This window comes from Danio aesculapii, chromosome 21 (genome assembly GCF_903798145.1).
Source record: "Danio aesculapii chromosome 21, fDanAes4.1, whole genome shotgun sequence".
Lineage (NCBI taxonomy): Eukaryota > Metazoa > Chordata > Actinopteri > Cypriniformes > Danionidae > Danio > Danio aesculapii.
The window spans coordinates 1,902,737-1,929,741 of record NC_079455.1 but is presented as its reverse complement, the minus strand read 5'-3'; the positions used below and the strand labels follow the sequence as shown (position 1 = coordinate 1,929,741).

Below are 27,005 nucleotides of genomic sequence, written 5' to 3'. Positions count from 1 at the left end.
AATAAATAAGTTTACAAATAAATAAATAAATAAATAAGTAAATACATAAACAAATAAATAAATAAGTTAATAAATAAATAAATAAGTGAACAAACAAACAAATAAATAAATGAATGAATAAAAAATAAATTAATTAACAAATAAATAAATTAATTAACAAACAAAACAAGTAAATAAACAAATAACCAAACAAATAAATAAATACGTGAACAAAAAAACAAATAAGTAAATTAATAAATAAGTAAATAAACAAACAAATAAATGAATTAATAAATAAACAAATAAATAAATAAATAAATTAACTAACAAACAAACAAGTAAATAACCAAATAACCAAATAAATAGATAAATACGAAAACAAATAAATAAATAAATGAATGAATAAATAAATAAATTAACAAATAAATTTATAAATAAATAAACAAATAAGTAAATAAATAAATAAGTAAACAAACAAACAAATAAAAATAAACAAATAAGTAAACAAACAAACAAATAAAAATAAATAAATAAGTAAATAAACAAACAAACTAATAAATAAATAAATGAATAAAGCAGTGTTTTAGGGAAGATTAATTAAGTTGTAACCACACAGAATAGTTTTAGACTGCACTAAAATCATTTGTAAATAAATGCAATTGAGTGTCCAATAGCATTGCGTCATTTCAAATTAATTCATTTCTCTAATAAGCGCTCTTTTCAACCATGCTGAAATGTATTTATTTTTCACAAAAGCCTTCAATACCCACCAGAATCTTCTGCAGCTGGTCTACACTTTGATTAGCAACACTTGTCCCATTGATTTCTGCAATCTCATCTCCTTCATGTAAAGAACCTGTTTTAAGAAATAAAAAATAGTGTTACTAACCCTTATCCATGCAGCTGTATAGATATTTAACACACGCGCACACACACACCTTGTACAGTTACCTTTATGGGGACTTCCCACAAACATAATGTTATACTGTACAGACTGTTTATTCTCTCCTCTCCCCCTACCCTACCCATAAACCCACCCTCACAGGAAACATTCTGCATTTCTACATTTTTAAAATACTTCACTCTGTATGATTTATAAGCATGTTTACTCTCATGGGGACCAACAAAAATGTCCCACTTAGTTCAAAATGTACTGGAATTGCTATACTTGTGGGGATATTTAGTCCCAACACTTTAAGGAATACAAGGCATATATACACACAAACACACACACGCACACACACACACACACACACACACACACACACACACACACACACATACAAACTGCACCTTGTCTGTGTATCATTCCTCCGTGCAGTATTCTGGCCACTGTACACCTCTGCTTCTCATTCAGCTTTAAAGTTACTCCCTGAAAGCATACAGCACAATTAGAGATGTACAGTAGTGGTATAAATATTATACTGTATATTATAATTACAATGACCAAAACTGTCATGCTTATCAGTATTATCAAGGTCTTATTACAGTTTTTGTTCACTGATCACACAACTTTTGCCAAATTTGATTCATTCGGCTCTATTTTAACGATCTAGGTGCAAAGTCTAAAGCACATGGCTCATAGCATTAAGGGCATGTCTGAATCCACTTTTGCTGTTTTAAGGATGGTAAAATACGCTCTGCGCCCCGGTGCATGGTCTAACAGGGTTGTGCTTATTCTCTTAATGAGTTCTGGGTGTGTTCTGAGCATAACGTTCATTAAACCAATCAGAGTCTCGTCTCTCATTCCCTTTAAGAGTCAGTTGTGTGGCTCCATGGCGCATTTGCTATTTACATGGCAGACTTTGTAAGAGTAAAACCTGAACGCTTCACTAGCGAGAAAACAGTTAAACAGAGCATCTGCAGCTCGAGGATAAAGAATGAGCCTCCTCCATTCAGCCTCTTTACTTTACTCCTTTACTTTACTCCTTTACTTTGGTAGAGTAATGAAACGGTGGAAACTCACTCCACTGAACACATCCATTAGCCCACATATTTAATTTAGTTTGTTAAGCTCAAAGATTTGTGTCGAAACTATTTCTAAATTCAGTTCTAATCTCCAGCAAAGGAATAAATGAACAATAATAATGAAGTGTGGTCAAAACACTGAGTTATATCCAAACACACGTCCTGTTCTGATGCCCCATATGGTGATGCAGACGTCTCCAAAACCCCACAGGTGGACAAATCTACACTTGTGTTTATTAAAACAAATATAAATATGAATATAATACTGCTAATAATAATAACATTATACAGATGCAGATCGTCATGAATAAACTGAAAACACGCCAACAATGCGCCTTAACACACCTCCTTTATAGACCAGCACACCCATGAATCCACAAAGTGACACAAATTTACTATTTACCTATTAAACAATGTGGCGCAAAACATGAAAATGACTGTTGCGCTGGTCTGAAAATAGCAGCAAATCTCGCCATACATGTCTAGCATCTTATTGCGCCAGGTGTATGATAGGGCTCATTATGTCAAAATACTACACACAAGCCAATCACACATAGCACTTGTACTTACATCAAAAGGAAAAAACAAGATTATTTTGCTTGTTTTAAGGATTTTGGTGTATTATTTCTTAAAACAAGACAGTATGTTTTGCTTGTCTGGAAAATGCTTCTTGATTTAAGAATTTTGAGATATTTGGACTAGAAACAAGATAAAACTCAAAGTAAAAAAAAAGCATTTTTACGTAGAATTCCAAAAGGAATTTTTCACAGTATTTCTTATAATATTTCTTCTGAAGAAAGTCTTATTTGTTTTATTTCAGCTAGAATAAAAACAGTTTTTAGTTTTTATAAACCCATTTTAAGGTCAATATTATTAGCCTCTTTAAGCAATATTAGTTTTGGATTGTCTACAGAACAAACCACTCTTATACAATGACTTGCCTAATTACTCTAACTTTACCCTAATTAACCTAGTTAAAGGGCACCTATGGTATAAAAAAATCTACTTTTCAAGCTGTTTGGACAGACATATGTGCATGTATGGTGTATAGAGCGTCATATTGGGGTGATATAAACACACCCAGTGCTTTTTATTTCAATTTAACAACATAAAAAACGGTGGACCAATTGGAGCGGTTTTCAAACCGACCGCAACTTTACGTAGGAGAGCGGTCCCCCCGCCCACCAATATTGATTGACAGGCGCATCATCATATCCTCAGTTTGTTGATTCACGTCCGCCATTTTCAGCGTGAGTTGAAGCGATATCACTAAAGGAACACGCTAGCTCTATTTTTAGATGCAAGGCTCATTGGGCTCAACACAAGATCAATATTCTCCACATTATCGCTCTAATCGGAATTATTGGTTGTATCTTTAGGTAGGTTTGCAAACATGTGTACTTCTCATTGAGTCTACCTTATACTTCATCCGTTTGCATTTCTCGCGATCCCAGAAGCTCCCTGTGATCTTAACTAGCATGCGTTTTAGAATTATAAACATAGGTTTCTATCAGGGTACACTCAAGTCGACGGCTGGGCGCCGCGGACCGCTGCAGAAACCTATGTTTAGAATTTAAAAATGCGTGGCGCGACGATTCGGGACACTTCATGTCTCTCCCGCGCCACAGAGAGTGTCTGGTGTGCCGTGTCGCGGCTTCGAGCGGCGCATCCGGTGCCTCAGTCAAAGTTAATTCAGTGTGCGTGGTTATTAGTTTCTGTGTACAAGCTCGGCACTTGAAACAAGCACACAGTTGGCTGTAAAACTGTCCAAAGACACAAATGATTTTGTACTCTCTGCTTGGTCTGTGTCAGAGTCGTACATGTACGACTGAATGCTGATCCTCTCACTCCAGCTCCTTCTCTCAGTCTGACTGTCAGACTCTGTTGCAAACGCAGAGCGGGTGAGCTCATGGCCCCGCCCCCTTGTTACGTTGGCGGGAAGCCGAAACTAATTTACATGTGAAGCAACACACCCCTAAATCAGCGAGCTGTGGACACGCCCCCAACATGACACTTTTTAACACATTATAATAAAACAATCTGAATTGTGTTTTAAACTGAACCTAAACTGGCACACTCAGAAGAGCCATAATATTAATAATAAATCATAAAAAAAGAGGTAAACTATGTGAGCCTTTAAGCCTTTAAATGTCACTTATCTAGTATAAAATACTAGTGTCTTGAACAATATCTAGTCAAATATTATCTGCTGTCATCATGGCAAAGATAAAATGAATCAGTTATTATAAATGAGTTATTAAAGCTGTTATGCTTAGAAATATGTTGAAAAAACTCTTCTCTCCGTTAAACAGAAATTGGGGAAAATATATATACAGTTTGATCAACAACATCATTTTTATTATTTAGAACTGAACAACTTTAATGAGAGCAATTAGCTCAGTTGTGTAACTAGAAAACACATGAAGTGCACGAAAACAGAAAGTGTACCAGGGGTTCAGACGGGTTCTTCTCAAAGGCGACTTCCCTCATCCTGGTCGCATCTCTGCCGTTCGTATGTCCGGCACTGCCATTGGAGAAAACCTCCTGCCCTTTGCATTCATATGTCTGCATGGCGGCCTGACAATACAAACACATTAAAATACATTAATCTCATTATATTATTAAGTTTGAGATACCAATAATTAGCTTCTTCTCAGATGAATCCATGTATCTGTGCAGAGATACAAGCGGGAAAACAGAATCATCACAACAGCTGTGCAATAATTTAAGTTATTCATTGGTATGTTGAAATTATGGTGGCATGGTGGCTCGGTGGTTAGCCCAGGGGCCTCACAGCAAGAAGTTTATTTCTGTCGGTTTTCTCCGGGTGCTCTGCTTTCCCCCACAGTCCAAACACATGCGCTATAGGTGAATTGAATAAGCTAAATCGGCCATAGTGTATGAGTGTGTGTGAGTTTATCACTATTGGGTTGCAGCTGGAAGGGCATCCGATGTGTGAAACATATCCTAGAATAATTGGTGGTTCATTCCGCTGTGGCGACCCCTGAGAAATAAGGGACTAAGCTGAAGGAAAATGAAAAAAATGAACTCGCAACTACACATCAGGTAACTACAAATCAGGTAAGAAAACAAAAACAAAATTCAAAAAATGAAGCGAATAAGTTCGTCACAGGGTGAGAATGTGGTCAAAATCCGAAAACGTGGTAAAAATCAGACGAGGGCTTTTCTTTTTCTGGACGGCTTTTGTGAATCGTCGTTGGTTGGGTTTAGGGACGGAGGAGGGTGGGTCAGCCGATTGGCCGGTCGCACGGTCAATCATCCTGTCATCCAGGCAGACAGGCGGAAGGTCGTTCGACAGCGGCCTCTAGCGGGTTTACGCGAGAACGGCGCGGGAAAAATCGCGCACAGCGGCCTCTCGCGGATTCGCGAAAACAAAAACTGCAAAAATACGTACCTGCCGGGACGTATTTCGCGGTCTCCAGAAACGTCCCCGGGACTACGTTCTCAGAATGAGCCTGGGTTGCAAAATCCACTCATTATGCTGCTTGATGCTACAAACTTGTATTTTCTGATCATATTATTTCTATTTTTTATGTATCGTAGTAAAAACTGTTCGCAGAGCAGATAGTTTGACTGTTTATTTACTTTATTATTCATAGTCATGAATCAGGAGTTCTAATACAATTACAAAAACCGGTTACCAACCCACTGTAGAATATGGTTAATATGAGCTATTAGATATGCCCGGGGCATTTACTGTAGATGCACACAGGCAATCTCTCTCACGCTCTCTCAATGCAGGGACTTGGGAGATGTAACATGTCGAAACTGACAGAAATTTGGTTAAATATTGCACTGCAAAGAGCAAAACTAGTTTTAACTTGTTTATAACTTAGCAAATAATGTCTTGCCATACGTTAAAGGATTTGAAATGCTTCGTAAATGATTCGTAAGTTGTGATGTGATTTTGAACTGGAGCCATTCAGCGGAGGGATATGGAGCTGTAATGCGCTCAAAACCTGCCGGAACTACTTTAGCTTTGTTAATATGAAAATAACGGCAGAGCTTAGAATCTCCATCAGCCAATCGGAATCAAGCATTCAACAGCCCATACTATAAGTAAGTAACATCTGATGTTGAATTATTACAGAATAATGCGCACGTCATTTTTCCAAGTACAGATGTGATCCTGGATTCAAATCTATGTCGATCCTGGAACAACATTTTTGTTGGAAAATGTAACTCATACCTATTCCCTACCGATAAACCCAACCATAACTGTAAATTATTCCCAAAATCAAAATAATAGTTTAATAGCAATCATGTAGAAGTGCAAAAACCTAACCGTACGCCTAAACTTAATCAGAATCAGAAAGAGCTTTATTGCCAGGTATGTTCACACATACGAGGAATTTGTTTTGGTGACAGAGCTTCTACAGTGCAACAGGATTACAGAGACAGGACAAAAAACAGATAATAAATATATAAAAAAAAAATAGAAGTAGTGAGTGCAAATATACAGATTGACAAGTGTATGTACGTGTTTATTACTATATACAACGTTATATGTGCAGCTGTTATGTGTAAATTGGCATGTAAAGTGTGTTGTTAAATAAGTGTATATGTGTATAAAAGTGTATAGCAAGTAGTGATGTTGGTTTCGCAATTATTATCATCAAGTGTTCATGAGATGGATTGCCTGAGGGAAGAAACTGTTTCTGTGTCGGGCTGTTCTGGTGCGCAGTGCTCTGTAGCGTCGACCAGAAGGTAACAGTTCAAAGAGGCAGTGTGCTGGGTGTGAGGGGTCCAGAGTGATTTTGGCAGCCCTTCTGCTCGCTCTGGATAAGTACAGTTCTTGAGGAGTAGGAAGGGTTGTACCAGTGATTCGCTCGGCAGTCCGAACTATTCGGCGTAGTCTTTGGAGATCGTATTTAGTAGCTGAGCTAAACCAGATGTGAATTTTGTCAGGTTTTTGACCTCAAACAGCTCCTTTGTGTAGGACTAGTTTCTCATTCAAAGCCTTCTGTTGTGTTTTGGTGTGATTTTTGACTGTTGTAGCTGTGAAATAACTCATTAAGCATAGCGATATAAAGCTGTAACTGCAAAAAAAAACAAATCTTACTTAGAGTTTTAGCCTCATTTCTAATACAAATACCTAGAAATGCTTCAATGAAGAAGCATTTTCTAGACAAGTAAAACATTTTGTCTTTTTTTCAGAAATAATAAGTCAAAATTAAGTCAGTTTTTCCTTAAAACAGGCTAAATAATCTGCCAATGGGGTAAGCAAAATAATCGTATTTCAAAGCAAAACAAAACCTGCCTGAACTACTTTATCTGTGTGCTTATCTTAAAATAAAAACCTTTCCCAGCAGGCACAGGACATCAACATGGTGTCAGATTGACACTGTACTGCAACGTCGCAGGGATGTTACATTTTGTTTGGAAATGAAAATCAGGTTGACATCAAAACACAAAGTCTGTGTCCTTTGTCAGTGTCCAACGTCCAACCTGAAATCAATTTATTCATTTGTTGATGTTGTTTGGACGTTACCACTATGACGTCTATGAGATGTTGGATTTTGTTTGCCATACCTGACGATTAAATGTCAGTAACTGACGTCAATATGACGCTGGATTAAGATGATGGTTAGATGTTGGATTCAACACAACCTAAAACCAACCAAATATCAACGTTTAATGATGTTACAGCTTGACATTGTGTGGACGTTACCACTATGATGTCTATCAGAGGTTGGATTTTGGTTGCCATGCCTGACGAATAAATGTCAGTATTTGACATCAATAGGACGTTGGTTTAAGATGTTGGCTTGTCGTTGGATTCAACACAACCTAAAATCAACCAAATATCAACGTTTAATGATGTTACAGCTTGACATTGTGTGGACGTTACCACTATGATGTCTATCAGAGGTTGGATTTTGGTTGCCATGCCTGACGAATAAATGTCAGTATTTGACATCAATAGGACGTTGGTTTAAGATGTTGGCTTGTCGTTGGATTCAACACAACCTAAACTCAACCAAATATCAACGTCTAATGATTTTACAGCTTGGTGTTGTGTGGACGCTACCACTATGACGTCTATCAGACGCTGGATTTTGGTTGCCATACCTGATGAATAAATGCCAGTATTTGACATCAATAAGATGTTGGATTAAGATGTTGGTTCAATTTTAGATTCAACACAACCTAAACTCAACCAAATTTCAACATCATTTGACGTTATTATTGGACGTCAAAATAACGTTGTCCTCAGACGCTGACTAGACATTGAACTTTGGTCACCTGACATCATGACCTAAAATTAACCTAATAGTGACTTCTTATGGCTTTGTGTGCCTGCTGGGTAGTATCTCCATCAGCCAATCAGAATCGAGCCTTCAACAGATCTGTAGTATAAATACAAATAAAACATGGAGCTGTGATGGAGAAGAAGAATGAAGAGTCAGTGTGAACATCTGTCCAGGGTTAATGATTAAACTCGCACATTTACACACTTCATTTGGTCCTGCAATGCTGGGAGCTGGTTGGCATGGTTATGTTGCCTGATGAGGGGACTTGATTTCAGCTCACATGACTAAACAAACCTCCTCAGAGGTACTTTAAAATAAAGCGTGGCTTCATTTACTGATGGCCTATATAGGGCAACGGTCAATCATGTCAATCATACCCTGAAGACATGTCCAAAAATGCCAAGTCTTATTTTTTACAACCCTTCAAGTGTTGTTGTACCTAGAAAAACTTTTGCGTATGCTGACGTGATGCTCAGCATGAATGTCACGGATACAGGACAAAGTTTACAGCATATTTCTACTGTTACGTGATCAGGACTTTAACCTTAGTTAGAGTTGACTTGAAGATGTGATGACGGGTTATGAGCTGACGTCAGGTTTGAGGACTCGTACAGTCCAGTGTCAGCTGGATATGCTGCTAAATTATGCTGATTTCACAGATTGTGAAACACACTGTCTTTGTGGGCTTGAAATCCAAGATTCATATCATTAACTCTTATCACGTTTAGCACTTTTTTCTTTTGCTTTAGAAAACTATATATACAATGGGGTAAATAAGTATTGAACACGTCACCATTTTTCTCAGAAAACATATTTCTAAAGGCTGTTGACTTGAGATTTTCACCAGATGTTGGAAACAACCAAAGAAAACAAATCGAATTAGTTTATAAATGCAGTTATGTCTAATAAAATGAAATGACACAGGGGAAAAGTATTAAACACATGAAGAAAGGGAGGTGTAGAAAGAGATGGAAAGCCCAGACAGCAGCTGAAATCTCTCAGTAGTTCTTCAGCAACCCTCTGCCCTTCCTCAGTGTAAATGAATATCAGCTGCTTCAGTCCAACATCTACATTAGCAGGAGGATGAAGAAGAAACAAGAATGGACATTTCAGCAAGAGAATGATCTAAAACACAGCCGAGGAGACTCTCAGATGCTTTCAGAGAAAGAAAATCAAGCTGTAGAATGGCCAAACCAATCACCTGATCCAAATCCAATAGAAAATACACAATGAAGCTCAGATTTGATAGACGAGACACACAGAATCATCAAGATTTTGACACTCTGTTGAAGTCTGAGCAATGCATGTTACTTCATTTTATACATGATAGGTGTCTTTAAGCTGCCAGATAGCATTTTGGAGTATGTCGGATACTAGAGAGCATTTGATTGGTCAGAAGATTTGATGAGAAACTAAAGCATGAGATGAAAAAAAAAAGTTGATCCATTTAGTCAGAAGTGGCAAACTGCAAGCTTTTCGTGTTTATATCGGGTGTATATCTTCTAAATGAGAATTTTCGAGAGCTTTAATAAGTAATGGATGACGTCAGGAAAAATAATTGATAGGTTTAAGACACCGGCAGTTCATTACTGCAAATAATGAACCAGCGCCTAGACTGCAGCCCTGCACAATTCAGAGGAGAAATGGTCGTGCCCAACTAATCCTGGTTTCTCTCGAGGTTCAATTGGTCAATTGGTGAAGTTTGTTCCTCCACTGTCACCACTGGCTTGCTTGGGACTTGTTGAGCTGCACATCGATGGATTTGCTCTTCAGTGTTTGGACTTTCAGCAGTGAAAATTAAACCACACTGAACTGAGCTGAACTTCAACTTCAATTTACTAGAACCTCTTTATTAAGCTGCTTTGACACAATGTAAAAGCAAATAAAGATCAACTGAATTGAAATGTACAAAACTTTAGATAATATCTAACATGTCTGTTGAAAGTTTGTTTTTGAAAGGCTCAGAAACCCTTTGCCACTGTTTTAACTCGACACACCTGTGCTTTTAGTGCGAAACAGCATTCCTCCACATTCTTTGAAACCCCCAAAACATGGAACGCTTTAAATGTGGAAAGCTTGGCAGACAGAAGGCTGGTTTGTAATGTTAAAGCATGCAAATATTTGTCATCATATGTCATTTTTAATATGTTTAGATGTTTGCTTAAATACATTTTACATTGATAATGGTAGGCTGCAAGGTCAAGCAATGATAAATTACACAAAAAGCAGGAGATGGCCTATCTATCTATCTATCTATCTATCTATCTATCTATCTATCTATCTATCTATCTATCTATCTATCTATCTATCTATCTATCTATCTATCTATCTATCTATCTATCTATCTATCTATCTATCTATCCATCCATCCATCTATCCATCTATCCATTTATCTACCTATTTATCTATCCATCCATCCATCCATCCATCCATCCATCCATCCATCCATCCATCCATCCATCCATCTATCTATCTATCTATCTATCTATCTATCTATCTATCTATCTATCTATCTATCTATCTATCTATCTATCTATCTATCTATCTATCTATCTATAAATCCATCCATCTATTCATCCATACATTCATCCATCTATCCATCCATCAACAAATCTATTTTTCCATCTATTCATCCATCCATCCGTCCGTCCGTCCGTCCGTCCGTCCGTCCGTCCGTCCGTCCGTCCGTCCGTCCGTCCATCCATCCATCCATCCATCCATCCATCCATCCATCCATCCATCCATCTATCTGTCTGTCTGTCTGTCTGTCTGTCTGTCTGTCTGTCTGTCTGTCTATCAATCTATCTATCTATCTATCTATCTATCTATCTATCTATCTGTCTGTCTGTCTGTCTGTCTGTCTGTCTGTCTGTCTGTCTATCAATCTATCTATCTATCTGTCTGTCTGTCTGTCTGTCTGTCTGTCTGTCTGTCAATCTATCTATCTATCTATCTATCTATCTATCTATCTATCTATCTATCTATCTATCTATCTATCTATCTATCTATCTATCTATCTATCTATCTATCTATCTATCTATCTATCTATCTATCTATCTATCTATCTATCAATCCATCCATCTATTCATCCATACATTCATCCATCTATCCATCCATCAACAAATCTATTTTTCCATCCATTCATCCATCCATCCGTCCGTCCGTCCGTCCGTCCATCCATCCATCCATCCATCCATCCATCCATCCATCCATCCATCCATCCATCCATCCATCCATCCATCCATCCATCCATCAATCAATCAATCTATCTATCTATCTATCTATCTATCTATCTATCTATCTATCTATCTATCTATCTATCTATCTATCTATCTATCTATCTATCTATCTATCTATCCTTCTATCTATCCATCTATCTATCTATCTATCTATCTATCTATCTATCTATCTATCTATCTATCTATCTATCTATCTATCTATCTGTCTATCCCACAACTAAACCACTGCCAAGTTCTAATCTGATACAGGGTTTCTGCAGGTTTCACCTAGGCAATTTAAGACTTTTAAAGACCTTTTTAAGACCATCAAGAATGAAATTTCAGATTTGTATATGGCTCCATGTTAAGGATTTAATTTTGATGGGCCAGCAGAAAAAAAAAAAACTTGCCCCATCAAGAAACAAATTCTAATTAGTTATTTCTTAGCCACATATTTAAATATTATACGAGTCAAATCAAGCAGACTGTAGTTTTATACATGCATATCTTCCCAAAAAACATACAACTTTAATAAACTAAACGTATGCATAACAGACTTTCATAATATTAGTCTAGTTATAGGATAGAGTTAGTTATAAATAAAGTTATAAATTACTCTGAAAAAAGATTCAAAGATGATTCCTTGGATTTACTAAAATTTTTTAAGTTAAGTGGTTGTAAATAATTTATTTGGGTTGCATTTAAACAAACAAATTAAGTTGAACATTGCTAAGTTTAATTTGTTTGTTTAAATTCAGCCCAAATAAATTGCTTGCAACGATTTTACAGAAATCAGTGTAGTTATAAATGGAGTTTTGTTAAAAGTTTTATTTAGATTTATTCTTTATGAATGGATGCATGTTTGATCGATTGGATAGCTTTACATAAACCAGAGGTGCCCAAACATTTTCTTATGAAGGGCCAAAAAGCAAACTTGATTGAAGGTTGTGGGCCGAAGGTAAATACAGCAAATCTGTATTTCATTAAAGTTGCCATGGTTAATTTTCTAATCTTTTTCATAATATTTAAAAATAAATAGCAAAAAATTACTTTAATCATATTACTTAATGCATTATATCTTTCAACATCTTGTATTAAATTTATTACAATAAAAATAAATGATTTATGTTAACACTATGCAGTTAAATGCTGTATACACTAGGCAAGTTGCCAGTATTTACTTAAAAAAAATAAATCAAAATTTCATTTACGACATTTAATTGAAACATTTAATTAAGTTAGCTTTAACAATAAAACAAACAAAATGTTAATTTTATATTAAATCTATATTAAAAATACCTGTCATTCTCCCTCTCTTCTCAGATGGGATGGTGGGCTAAATCAAATGGGACAACTTTGGGGCCTAGTTTGGGCATCTCTGATATAAACAAAGGAAAATTAGGACCTGTTTAAAATGATTTAAGACCTAAAGGACAATATGTCTGTGAATTTAAGACTTTTTAACCCCTGATTTTAAAATTTAAGTAGTTTTAAGACTTTTTAAGACCCTATAAACACCCTGTGATAAATGTGACCATAAGGCATGAATATGTCAAAAAAATGATGCTATAATAAAAACTTTCTTGCCTTGAATTATCAAAAGGCATCTAAACATCCAAGCATGAATCTGTACTTATATCAAAGTCTCTCAGACACTCTACATATAAATAAGATGAAGCAAATGAAGGTAAATTAACCTCATGGCTACATCCATACAAGTCAAATAACAGTCCCAGGCTAAGAAGACCACATGACAGGAATCGAAGCAATGCTTTAGTGTTTCTCTGCATTTAAACACTCACATACTGTATGATAATCCTGACCTGCATGTTTACTCGTATACAGTTAAGGCACATCTAATCCAATAAAGTATAAATATAATGTCTGGCTGGACACATGAAGAGCAGAGGCAGAGCCTGTCTTAATGCTGTGTCAGGTTGAAATACACTGCTGAAGTCTCTTGTCAAACCTGTTTAGGGTACAAAACACTACACAAGGCATAAGGCAAGGTTAAGGTTACTTTATTTGTCTCCTTGAAGATATTGATGTGCGGGGTTATCAGCAGGTATTTTATCAACTAACAAACAACACCAGATTACATGATGACACATCTTTACCCTCTCATAAACTACAGAACAACAACAACAAAATAAATATAAATAAGAAATCAACTCTGCTGCATTTTGTCTGTATGATTGACATAAAGGAGAATATAAAAGCTGTTTATAGCATTATAATGACCCGCACGTTTAACCATTGTGTGTAATTTATCATTGCTTGACATTGCAGCCCACCATTCTCAGTGAAAAATGCATTCAAACATACATCTGTCAGTGCTTTCCACAGGTTTGAAATATACTTGCGGTGGTAGCCAGATTGAAACACCCCTTTTATTCACAGCACATACTGTAAATGGTCAACTACATGCGATCGACGAACAAAAAATATATCTTTATTTATTATATTTTTAGGTAAAAGCTGATCTCTCTCTCAAGTTGAAGTTTCTTTATTGGCCTGACATTTAGTACAGTACTATGTAATATATCAACGTCATCAAATTAATAAAATAAACCTCAAATGAGAAATAAATAACAGAAAAAAGGAATTAAAAAACAGATAATATTGCTTTAAATTATAATAATTACAAGAATAAAAAGTATAGATTATTTCAAGAGTTCACACTTAGCTGATGACTGATAATAAAGCGAGTTTGGCATGCTGTCCTGGGAGAGATCCCTGAGTTTATAAGATCCTCGAGCCTGGGGCTCCCTCCCGTTTGCAGGGTGAGAGGGGAGTTTGAGCTCAGGTATAGGTCTCGAGAACTCCCCCCTTATTTAGAGCTGATGACGGATTATAAATTGCTATATAGATATACCTCTGGTTAAGAGCTCGACTATAGTGCTAATTTAGATTGATTAATTCACTTATGATGCATGTTTTTAGGCTGTGGGAGGAAACTGGTGAACACAGGGAGAACATGCAAACTTCACACAGATACGACAACTGGCTTGTTGAGGATTTGAACCAGTGACGTTCTTGCTGTGAGGTAACCACCGGGCCACCATGCCACCCTATAAAGGGAAAGGTGGACGAGTAGGGGTGAAAGGGGGAATTTTTCAAGGTGAAGATGACCGAGATAAGAAACTCTGGGTATTTATAGTGAGTTAGGAATGGTCTGGTAGGTGAATCTTGCATTAGTTAATGCGGCACCAGCTGTGATCAATCATAAGCAAGCGCTCCTCTCCAAATGAGGTTATAAATAAACTTCGTTTAAATAAGGCGAATTAGCTGATGAACCATTTCTAATGGTGTACAAATATTTTGCAGCCAGTTTAGATGTCATTTCATCATCTCCGAGTATATAGTAATGTCTGAATCGTTTATTGAAGAATGTGCTTAAAGGGCACCTATGGTAAAAAATCTACTTTTCAAGCTGTTTGGACAGACATATGTGCATGTATGGTGTATAGACCGTCATATTGGGGTGATATAAGCACACACAGTGCTTTTTTTTCAATTTAACAACATAAAAACGGTGGACCAATTGGAGCGGTTTTCAAACCGACCGCAACTTTACGTAGGAGAGCGGTCCCCCCGCCCACCAATATTGATTGACAGGCGCATCATCATATCCTCAGTTTGTTGATTCATGTCCGCCATTTTCAGCGTGAGTCGAAGCGATATCACTAAAGGAACACGCTAGCTCTATTTTTAGATGCAAGGCTCATTGGGCTCAACACAAGATCAATATTCTCCACATTATCGCTCTAATCGGAATTATTGGTTGTATTTTTAGATAGGTTTGCAAACATGTGTACTTCTCATTGAGTCTACCTTATACTTCAGTCGTTTGCATTTCTCGTGATCCCAGAAGCTCCCTGTGATCTTAACTAGCATGCGTTTTAGAGTTCTAAACATAGGTTTCTATCAGGGTACACTCAAGTCGACGGCTGGGCGCCGCGGACCGCTGCAGAAACCTGTTTAGAATTCAAAAATGCGTGGCGCGACGATTCGGGACACTTCATGTATCTGCCACGCCACAGAGAGTGTCTGGTGTGCCGTGTCGCGGCTTCGAGCGGCGCATCCGGTGCCTGAGTCAAAGTTAATTCAGTGTGCGTGGTTATTAGTTTCTGTGTACAAGCTCGGCACTTGAAACTAGCACACAGTTGGCTGTAAAACTGTACAAAGACACAAATGATTTTGTACTCTCTGCTTGGTCTGTGTCCGAGTCGTACATGTACGACTGAATGCTGATCCTCTCACTCCTGCTCGTTCTCTCAGTCTGCCTGTCAGACTCTGTTGCAAACGCAGAGCGGGTGAGCTCATGGCCCCGCCCCCTTGTTACGTTGGCGGGAAGCCGAAACTAATTTACATGTGAAGCAACACACCCCTAAATCAGCAAGCTGTGGACACGCCCCCAACATGACACTTTAACACATTATAATAAACAAATCTGAATTGTGTTTTAAACTGAACCTAAACTGGCACACTCAGAAGAACCAGAATATTAATATTAAATCATAAAAAAGAGGTAAACTATGTGCCCTTTAAAGTAAAAAGTTATGCAAAAACGCAACCTTAAAAAGCAAAAGTCAAATCACGGACATTTTAAGAGATTTAGAAACACTGACCGGACGTATTTTTAAGTCCCCAAATCTCTGCAGAGCATGTGAGATTGTCTGTGGGAGTGTTGACAGTTCTCGCACACACAGAGCCAGCAGTACAAAACTTGTCGGGCGAGAGAAAAGTTTCCACTGGTTAATCAATCGTGAATGTTTGGCTTCTTTCGGCGGATACAAGAAAGTGCAAAAGGATGAAAATTATAGTAAGAAATGTATACTTGGGCAGCCAAATATACTTGAACAGCCCACCCAAGTCATGTCTATGTGTGGGAAACCAAAACACAAACACAAACTAAACAGAAAACATTCTACTTTAAAAAAAAAGTCACTTTAAATAATAAATATGCTAAATACGCAGAGTGGTGAGGCTGAAATTACGAAACGCTTCTTTAGGAAAAGAATCGTCTGGGTCCCAAAGCCACTAGCATACAGTACTTCCTCTATGTAAAAGCCCAGCGTCCTGTGAGCTCACAGCACACTGCTGACAGAGCCGTCTTCAGGGAAGTCATGTGCTGATAGGAAACTGCCAAACGTCCCGAGCAAAGGTTGCATGCCATGATTGGCCTGATAAAACATCAATTCAGCTAAAGAGAGCCCACTACAGCGTGCCCATGCACAGGAAAAAGTGAAATCAGCACTTCAGGAGTAATGTACCATGTGCTGAACTCAACGTTGGCATAATCACGCCTATTGCAGTTTACAGAGTTCATGTTCTCCGCAAGTAAATCCAATATCAGTGATGCTAATGCGTTCCCAATCTAAGCCAAATATCAAATTCCCTGACTTTGAATTTCCAGATAAACAGGACGCTGTTGGGCATAATATGCTAATAGTTTATAGTATTAAAATGGTTAAATAATGGTATTAAATAGTTACTCAGACAACAACAAAGGCTGAAATATGAATGTGAAGTATCTTTTCACAAATATTTGTACGCAGACTTCAACAGAGTGTCAAAATCTTGATGGTTCTGTGGGTCTCGTCTATCAAATCTGAGCTTTATTGTGTATTTCCTATTGGATTTGGATCAGGTGATTGGCTGGGCCATTCTACAGCTTGATTTTCTTTCTCTGAAAGCATCTGAGAGTCTCCTCGGCTGTGTTTTGGATCATTGTCTTGCTGAAATGTCCACCCTGGTTTCATCTGCATCCTCCTGCTAATGTAGATGTTGGACTGAAGCAGCTGATATTCATTTACACTGAGGAAGAGCAGAGGGTTGCCGAAGAACTACTGAGAGATTTCAGCTGCTGTCTGGGCTTTCACTGCCGGAATACACCTCACTTTCTCCAACAGGGTATATGCAAAGATCCTGTAGGTAATTTCAATACCTTTTTGAGACTTTTTAAAGACCTTCTCAGAATATTTTAAGACCTCATCGCCACTTCAAGTCCTAATCAGTATCAAACCTATAACTTAATAAACAGTTCTTAATAAACAGTTACAGTTAAATAAATCAATGAAGCTCAGATAAGCTCGGATTAAACCAAGCTTGAAAGGCTAAATTACGTGGTTGTTTTCAGCGACAGGCTTCAGCCACTGTTTAAACTCGTCTTTCTCCAACCAGGAGAACTCAAACTCACATTTTCCCATGTTGCCGTCTGTTTCGCTCTATGGTTTCGCTACATGTGGAGAGCGTCACATCACCTTTCTACGTTTGTCACAAATCACAGGACATCACCTGGACGGAGGAGCTTGGCCGGACACGCCGTGGCCCGAACCAATCGCGTGAACGGAGCACGTTGTTGTTAATATTAGGAGGAAAATAAATATATTTAAGCTTTTTTGGAGTCAAACACTTTGGACAACGCTTGAACAAATTTTAAGACCTCATAAAAACCCAATCAAGACTTTTTAATACCTTATAAGGGCCTGAATTTCCCAAAATAATTGATTTATCCACATTTAATACTTTTTAGGACCCCCCGAACACCCTGTTCATGTGTTCAATACTTTTTCCGTGTGTCATTTTCATTTTATTACACATAACTTTATTTGCAAACTAAATACTTTTGTTTTATTTATATATATATATGGATTTTTTTAGTTGTTATTAACATCTGGTGAAAATTTCAAGCCAAAAGCAGCTTCAGAAATATGTTTTCTGAGGAAAATGGTGAAGTGTTCAATACTTATTTCCCCCGCTGTATATAATTTATATATACATAATGAAGATGCACAGTTCATTTATCTTTGTTAACCATCTTTTTACCATCATATCAGTTTTTTTGCTCAGCCATATCTCCCGTTGTATGAGGGTAGTGAAAATTTCAATTACTGAACACATCCTCATTTCCAAGTGCTAAGTACTAGTGTTGAACATGAACTCTTTATTCAGCTCAGCACACTTCCCAGTTGTGAGTTTCACAGAGTCAGGACTGACATGTGACTAAACAGACAAAGTAAGCCTCATGTTTTCATACGGCTGGAGACATTAAGTCACATGATCATCAGTGCTGAGCACCTTACGAAACAGTAGAACAATTTAAGTCAAATTCAAGAAGCATACTTAAGTAATGTTGAAGAATATTATTAAGTTTACTTCATTTCATAAGTATAATCAGCCACATCGAGGGCCATATAATCAGCCACATCGAATGCTTCGCCAGAGAATACGCATATGCATGATGCAGAAGTATAAATTAGCTTTAAGAGTTAGATGTTTTTTGTTTGTTTTTTTTAAGGAAGGGATGTTTTTGGGGGTATGTATTCCATACTTTTACATCCCAATGTTGCCAGGCTCTGGCCATTGAGTAGATCCGCACTGCAGTGCACAACAGCAGCAGAAGTGTACTAGTCTACATGCTCCGGCTGATACCTGCATTGTGTTCAATCTCTAGTTTGTGCCCTGGGGAAAAAAAAAAAACTGTACTGACTAATGAAGACTGCACTGTGCGAACACAAGCCAGAACAGCCCTGCTGAGATTTAGCTGTGTCATCTTCCAAAATATGTAGACCTTAAAGAGTCCATACGAATCCATCCACCGAAAATGGCTGATCTAGTGATCTAAATGTATTATCTGTCTATTACTAAACATGTTCAAAATGCTTATTTTAATGAAAATAACTGCATATTAAAACTGATTTGTTTCATTAGCTAATAACGTATAGCTCAGAATTATTAGCCCTCCTGAATATGTCCCCCTTAATTTCTGTTTAAAAGAAAGACAACTTTTATAAACACATTTCTAATCAAAATAGTTTTAATAACTCATCTCTAATAATTGATTTCTTTTATCTTTGTCATGATGACAGTAAATAATATTAGACTAGATATTTTCAAGATACTAGTATTCAGCTTAAAGCAGGGGAGCCAAACTCAGTCATGGACGATTAATTTATTGCATATTTTAGTTCCAACCCCAATTAAACATACCTGAACCACCTAATCAAGCTCTTTCTAGGTAAACTAGAAACTTCCAGGCAGGTGTGTTGAAGGAAGTTGGAGCTAAACTATGCAGGACACCTGCCCTCCAGGACCGAGTTTGGACACCCCTGGCCTAAAGTGAAATTTAAAGGCCTAACTAGATTAATTAGGGTCAAGTTAGGATAATTAGGCAAGTCATTGTATAACAGTGGTTTGTTCTGGAGACAATTCAAAACAAATATTGCTTAAGGGGGCTAATAATATTGACCTTAAAATGGCTTTAAAATAATTAAAAACTGCTTTTATTCTAGCTTAAATAAAACAAATAAGACTTTCTCTAGAAGAAAAAATATTATAGGAAATACTGTGAAAAATTCCTGAATCTGTTCAACATTATTTGGGAAAATATTTAAGAAAGAAAATCACTGGAGGGCGAATCATTATGACTTCCTATCTCCACTCTGCGATTTTCCAGAACCTCTGCAATCAGCCAACATGTGTCAACAGGGAAGTTCCTTGTCTCGCCCTTTTATCTTAAGCAAACAAAATGCTTTGGACACTGTGTTTTACACCAGCAGCTCCAAACTGTTCTCCAGACTTCCCCCCTTTATCTGCAGAGAAAATTACGGCTTCTATTTATAGAAATCTGGAGCTCTTCAGCTTGACTAGTGAAGCATTGCGGATCTATGACTAAGAGGACACTGCTGTAAACAAGAAAAATCCCATAATGCACTGCACCCGTCAGCTGCACTGGCAATCTTCTGCTTTAGTGTTTTGAATAGGGTTTGGCTAATAAGTACAGGAGAATGTACATCCAGCCGATAGTTATAAACATAAAAAATTGCTAGTTAAGATGCTAGTTTGGGTTTTGATGGGGTTTAATTGTGCGATAACAACCTGATAGATGTGCATTTATTTGATTATTACACAGATATTTCACAAATCTGTTTTTGTAAAACTGCTTTAAAAACTGCTTTTATTCTAGTCAAATTAAAACAAATAAGACTTTCTCCAGAAGAAAAAATATTATAGGAAATACTGTGAAAATTTCCTGAATCTGTTCAACATCATGTGGGAAATATTGAAAAAAGAAAATTCACAGGAGGGTGAATAATTCTGACTTCAACTGTATACACTAAAAAAAGTTGACTCAGCTTTTAACCCAACTTTTAACCTTTTAAACCCAATTTTTAACTCAAGTTCTGCACATGACATGATTTAAGTTGAGTCAACTAAAAAAAGCTCTGTGGCAAGTTGCCCTCAGGGTTGGGCGATGTTGACCAACTTGGTATCGTACAATGTCCACGGTTTCCGCTACATTCGTTCTTCCATGGCGGGGCGCCACACCAAAATTCATTCCACCACGGCTACATTACAGCCTTTCATTTAAAACATTCAGTCGTTTTTTTAATAGCGGTTTATAATCGCACCAAAACGTATTAAAAAGTAAGTGAATTATAAAAGCGTGAACTTTTCTGTGATCGTAGTAGTGCTGCGCGTTATTTGTTTAACGCTTTAAGGTGACGTGCGGACTGACTGACTGACTGACAGGTGCGTGATGCGTGAGGCCAGCTAACACGACGTAGCTTTCAGTTATGATGAACACAGTTTCCATAATTATATTTTATTTATAATTAAAGGTCTATGGCTCTGCATACAATGACTTTATCTTGCTGGAGTTTATAACCGTTTCACTTTACTTCAGGACGCATTAATGCCGCTCTGTAGGTCTATTGGAGACATTCATAAATATTCCTAGCAAATCCAATAAATGTTGGAGACACACTCGTTACATAAACGCACTAAATCGCACTTGAGCAGCGTATATTTGAGGGCACGCAAGAAAATCTGCACTTGAGCAGCGTATATTTGAGGGCGCGCACTTGAGCAGCGTATATTTGAGGGCGCGCAAGAAAATCTGCACTTGAGCAGCGTATATTTGAGGGCGCGCAAGAAAATCTGCACTTGAGCAGCTTATATTTGAGGGCGCGCAAGAAAATCTGCACTTGAGCAGCGTATATTTGAGGGCGCGCAAGAAAATCTGCACTTGAGCAGCGTATATTTGAGGGCGCGCACTTGAGCAGCGTATATTTGAGGGCGCGCAAGAAAATCTGCACTTGAGCAGCGTATATTTGAGGGCGCGCAAGAAAATCTGCACTTGAGCAGCTTATATTTGAGGGCGCGCAAGAAAATCTGCACTTGAGCAGCGTATATTTGAGGGCACGCACTTGAGCAACGTATATTTGAGGGCGTGCAAGAAGTTTTGTACACGAACAAAGGAAAACGGCGCTCGAGCACAGAGATTCACACGCTCGTCTTACATGAATGCGATATATCAACTTGCGCAATACTGCGCTCTCGACATTTGTCAATGAAATAACGCCACAGATAGTCGGTAGATCTGTGTAAAATTCCCAACAGAGTCTGAAGCCGGAGCTGGAAAAAATCCAAGAGGAAACACTGATGTCTAATGTGAAACATTGTGATAGACGATGACATCATCGTCATGGGCGGCGGATAGGGCTGTGCGATTAATCAAAATCGAATTGCGATTTGAAACGTTGCGATTAGCTAAATCACAAGCAGCTGCGATATAACATATTTATTATTCGATTTCCCCCGAGCAAATGCGTGCATCACGTCTGTGTGTAAATCTTACTAGCCGATCTGCTTTCGTTCGTTCAACCGAACTATGGGGAATTAATATTAGTCATTCCAAATAAAATAATCAAATACAGAATAAATAAATAATAATAAATGTATTTATTTTTGATTTTTTATTATTTTTGTATTATTTATTTAATAAAAATAAATAAATAAATAAATAAATAAATAAATAAATAAAGTGTGAGAATAAATAAATAAATAAATAAATAAAGTGTGAGAATAAATAACTAACTAACTAAATAAATAAATAAAGTGTGAGAATCAATAAATAAATAAATAAATAAATAAATAAATAAATAAATAAATAAAGTGTGAGAATAAATAAATAAATAAATAAATAAATAAATAAATAAATAAATAAATAAATAAATAAATAAATAAATAAAAGTGTGAGAATAAATAAATAATCTTTAAAAAAAACTATAAATTCTGTATATTTGGTATATATCAGTATTTTTGTTTAGTACATTTATCAGCGTTTAATTGTCGTGAAAACAAACACATGAAGATAAAATAAAATGTTTTTTGCTTTAAATAATTCTTAATAAAAAACTTTTTAATAATTCATTCATTCAGTTTCCTGCGGCTTAGTCTCTATTCCAGAGGTCGCCACAGTGGAATGAACTGCCAACTTATCCAGCATATGTTTTATACAGCGGATGCCCTTCCAGCTGCAACCCAGAACTGGGAAACACCCTTGCATCCTTATTCACACACACTCATACACTACGGCCAATTTAGTTAATCAATTCCCCTATAGCGCACGTGTTCGAACTGTGAGGGAAACCGGAGCACCCGGAGGAAACTCACGCTCACATGAGGAGAACATGCAAACTCCACACAGAAATGCCAACTGGCTCAGCCGGGACTTGAACCAGCAACCTTCTTATCAGAAATTATTCAGAGGGTGGTAAAATTAATATGAAACTCATCAAGGATTTACAAAATGTAAGTATATATATCTATTAAAAGCCGGTGGGGAAAGAGTTAATATAACCTCACTGACCACAAGGGCCTCAGTGAAAGTGTAGAGCAGTGCCTTCGGTTATCAGCATGAGCCGCTCTGTGTTATCAGTCTTTCACAGCGGTTATCAGGAAATAACAGTGGAATGTGAGCACTGACAAGTCCAAATCAAGTATTTACCAGAGCTGTGCAATAAGCAGATTTACCTCAAACTGTTATGCTCATTGCCTCCATGATGTTCATTTAAAAAGTGCTGTTATAGTGTATTATGTGCATGCTTTATAATGTGCTCTACGGTGCTTTTACGGTGCCGAATTAAATCTCCCACATTCAAGTCATACACAGATTTAGATATGAGTTGAGTTCATTCATTTTCCTTCAGCTTAGTCTCCATTTCAGGGGTCACCACAGCGGAATGAACCGCCAACTATTCCAGCATATGTTTTACACAGCGGATGCCCTTCCAGCTGCAACCCAGTATTGGTACTCATACAAACTCACTCACACACACACACACACACTACGGCCAATTTAGCTCATCAATTTACCTACAGCGCATGTGTTTGGACTTGTGGGGGAAACCGGAGCACCCTATGTCTCTGTCAATGTTTTTAAACAATTTTATTTGATTTACCAGAGTGGCACTTTCACATCTGTCACATCCATAACCAAGAAATATTAAATAAAATAACACCAATCATGTTTGTGATATAGAGAGCCAACTCTAATCCTTTGGGGTTGTGCAGTTTAATACTGTGCAGACAGTGTATGCTGTAAACTTGCAGACTTTTTTGTCACATCCATGTTTATTTTCCTCATTTAAAGTACAAAACATGTTTACAGATGGATATTTTTATGATCCCATAACTCTGGTCAGTTCTTTTTTAAAATATAATGTTAAAATAAACTTTCTCTGTGGATTTATGTGTTGAGTTTTTACTCCATTACACTGGAATTGCTCATATATATATATATATATATATATATATATATATATATATATATATATATATATATATATATATATATATATATATATATATATATATTCATTCATTCATTTTCTTTTCGGCTTAATCCCTTTATTAACCTGGGGTTGCCACAGCGGAATGAACCGCCAACTTATCCAGCATTTGTTTTATGCAGTGGATGCCCTTCCAGCTTCAATCCATCACTGGGAAACCCATACACACTTATTCACACACACACATACACCCTACGGACAATTTAGCCTACCCAATTCACCTGTACCGCATGTCTTTGGACTGTGAAACCGGAGCACCCGGAGGAAACCCACGCGAACGCAGGGAGAACATGCAAACTCCACACAGAAATGCCAACTGACCCAGCCGAGGCTCGAACCAGTGACCTTCTTGCTGTGAGGCGACAGCACTACCTACTGCGCCATCATTTATATATATATATATATATATGATTAATAAAAAGGGACTAAGCCGAAAAGAAAAAGAATGAATGAATGAATAAATGAATGAATGAATTAATGAATAAATAAATGAATGAATTAATTAATTAATAAATGAATTAATTAATTAATGAATAAATAAATGAATCAATGAATTAATGAATAAATGAATAAATGAATGAATGAATGAATTAATTAATTAATTAATTTTATACAGGTATATTTTAAGTAACAGTAATTAAATTACCTAAAAATGAAAAATAATCTATCCCTTAACTTATTTTTTATCAAAAAAGTAATTAAGTTACAGTGACTTTACTCTGTAACTCATTACACCTAACATTACTCTTGACTGTGAAATATGCTGTATAAGGCAAATCCAGATCCAATCCTCCCTACAAAGTGCTACTGATACATTATCAATGACTAGAAAAGTTGATCTGCAGAAACAATCATTATTAACCTTGTTTCTTCATTAGACCCTGACAAAGGGAAACATCTTCATGTCAGAACAAAATGTTCCAGCTCTGATCTTTGGAGAGGAGTTTTGAACAATTCTAGCTGCTGATAACAGAAGGAAAAGCACTCACTGCCATTAACTCATAAAAGTGATGATGAGAGATCAATAACGGCTGATTTAATTATCTCTCTTTGTGACTGTGCCTCTACATAAAATCTCACATGCGTGATATAATCTCAGGAGTGATCAATCAGATCTCTTTAAAGCATATCTGTTGTTTCTACTAGAAAAGAACGAAATTAAATGGGGACTATTATTTTCCAAATTAAGTACAAGCTGTTATATCTGCTTTAAATAAATGATTTTGCTGCTTGTTCAAACTACTAATTTAAAATGAGTTAAAACAACACAATTCTTGAGGGTTTTTTGGGACTTAATTCTTTTAAGCTCAATCCACTTACATATAAATTAAGTTAATCAATTTGTGTTGTGGAACTGTGTGATTTTTTACACTGCAACTGAAGTTTCTTGCTATAGAACGGCTAACTTTAATAAATAGAAATTCATTTAAATAAATCAATACAATAATTTGAGCATTCAAGCGTCAATATTTCTTAAATTATCTATAAACACATAGCAACATGTTTACAGATTCAGAGTAAAAAATAAAATAAAACACTAACTACTACTAATATCACTAAATTAACACTATTTTTACATTAACTTATTTGCTGTGGTGAGAAACGAGGACTGATTTGAATCTTCTCTTAGACAAACTGGTGAACCGATTCAGTAGTCTGACAGTTCACGAATCTAGCCGACTCTTCTTAGAGTTCCCCGATTGAGTTTGCAAATGTTTAATATTAAATTTTTAAAAAGGTAAAACCTAATGGAAACACGTTTAGTAGCTCACATAGGCACATGAGCAGAGATCATGTGAAACACATGGATTTACAACACACACACATTAATAAGAGCTTAAAATATTAATAAATTAACGAACAAACATTCAAATTAAAATTAAATAAATAAGCCATCATTTAAATTATAATAATCAGTTTTTCTAATACGTGTTAACGCCATAATATCAAACGATCACTTTGGGTAAGGTTAAAAGTACTGTAATACATTACAATATTAAGCCTATCTTAAAAATTAATAGCCTAGCATAACACATATTTATAAATTTCTTTCCTTTAAAAGTAACACAACTATTTACTATAAAAAAGTGACTTTACATACTTGTTTTAAAAGTAAATAAACGTGAACCTTTTCTCGCTCGGTTCATACGCGAGTTGTTCAAAAGAATCGATTCTTAAAATCAAATTAAACGGACTTCCCAGACACAATCATCATGACGTCACGATGCGTCATATACCTTCCGAAATATTCAAAAATCAATTTACTCTCTCTGTTTGTGATTAAAGTCAAACTTCCCATAGACAGACTACAAACTATTTTAGCAATAAATCTTTAAAAATTATTCACTGACACGACGGATTATTAATAGCGAGCATCGTGATGCTGCTGATGTCAAACCGGGCTGCACCAGTCTAAACCAGCCTATCTTCATCCATGTACATCATCACAAACTCACGATGTCAACATCTGTAACAGTTTAATGTAGGGATGATGAATTTTACATTATCTGTGGGTTGTTTTAAATCCTCCTACCTTTTCTGACTTGGGTTTATTCTGCAGCAGCTGTTCCAGATAGAGGTCTGAGAGAGCCGTTCGCGCGCTGTTCACCCGCTCCAAAATGACAGCCGGCTCGTTTTTATTGGAATTTAATGTCATGGTTCACTGTTTAAAAGGGGAGGGGAGATCTTTAAAAAAGAAAAGAAAGTAGTCTGGAGCGAGTTTGGTCGGCTCAAGGTCCGAAAGGGGCTGGTCAGAGAAGAGCGACTCGCGACGCGATAAGAAAGCTGAAGATAAGAAGATTCGGGCTCGAAGTCCAGAGTTTGCGCAAGATTGAAGACAAGCTGACAAAGCAGATAAACATTGGTGTGAGGAGGGGGCTGGAACACTGCAGCTTCCTTTACAGTGCGCACTTGCGTAGTTACTA

At 36.8% G+C, this 27,005-nt stretch overlaps 1 protein-coding gene across 1 annotated transcript in view; it reads right to left on the bottom strand.

Moving 5' to 3' along the window:
* mpp1 (MAGUK p55 scaffold protein 1) overlaps positions 1 to 27,005 on the bottom strand; it is a 39,378-nt gene extending 12,373 nt beyond the window's left edge. The window contains exons 1-4 of the mRNA XM_056445943.1: positions 26,615 to 27,005; positions 4,396 to 4,524; positions 1,273 to 1,351; positions 750 to 835 (exon numbers count right to left, since the gene is read on the bottom strand). Coding sequence (XP_056301918.1) covers positions 750 to 835; positions 1,273 to 1,351; positions 4,396 to 4,524; positions 26,615 to 26,737 — 417 coding nt within the window. The 5' untranslated portion in view covers positions 26,738 to 27,005. The remainder of the gene's footprint in view (positions 1 to 749; positions 836 to 1,272; positions 1,352 to 4,395; positions 4,525 to 26,614) is intronic.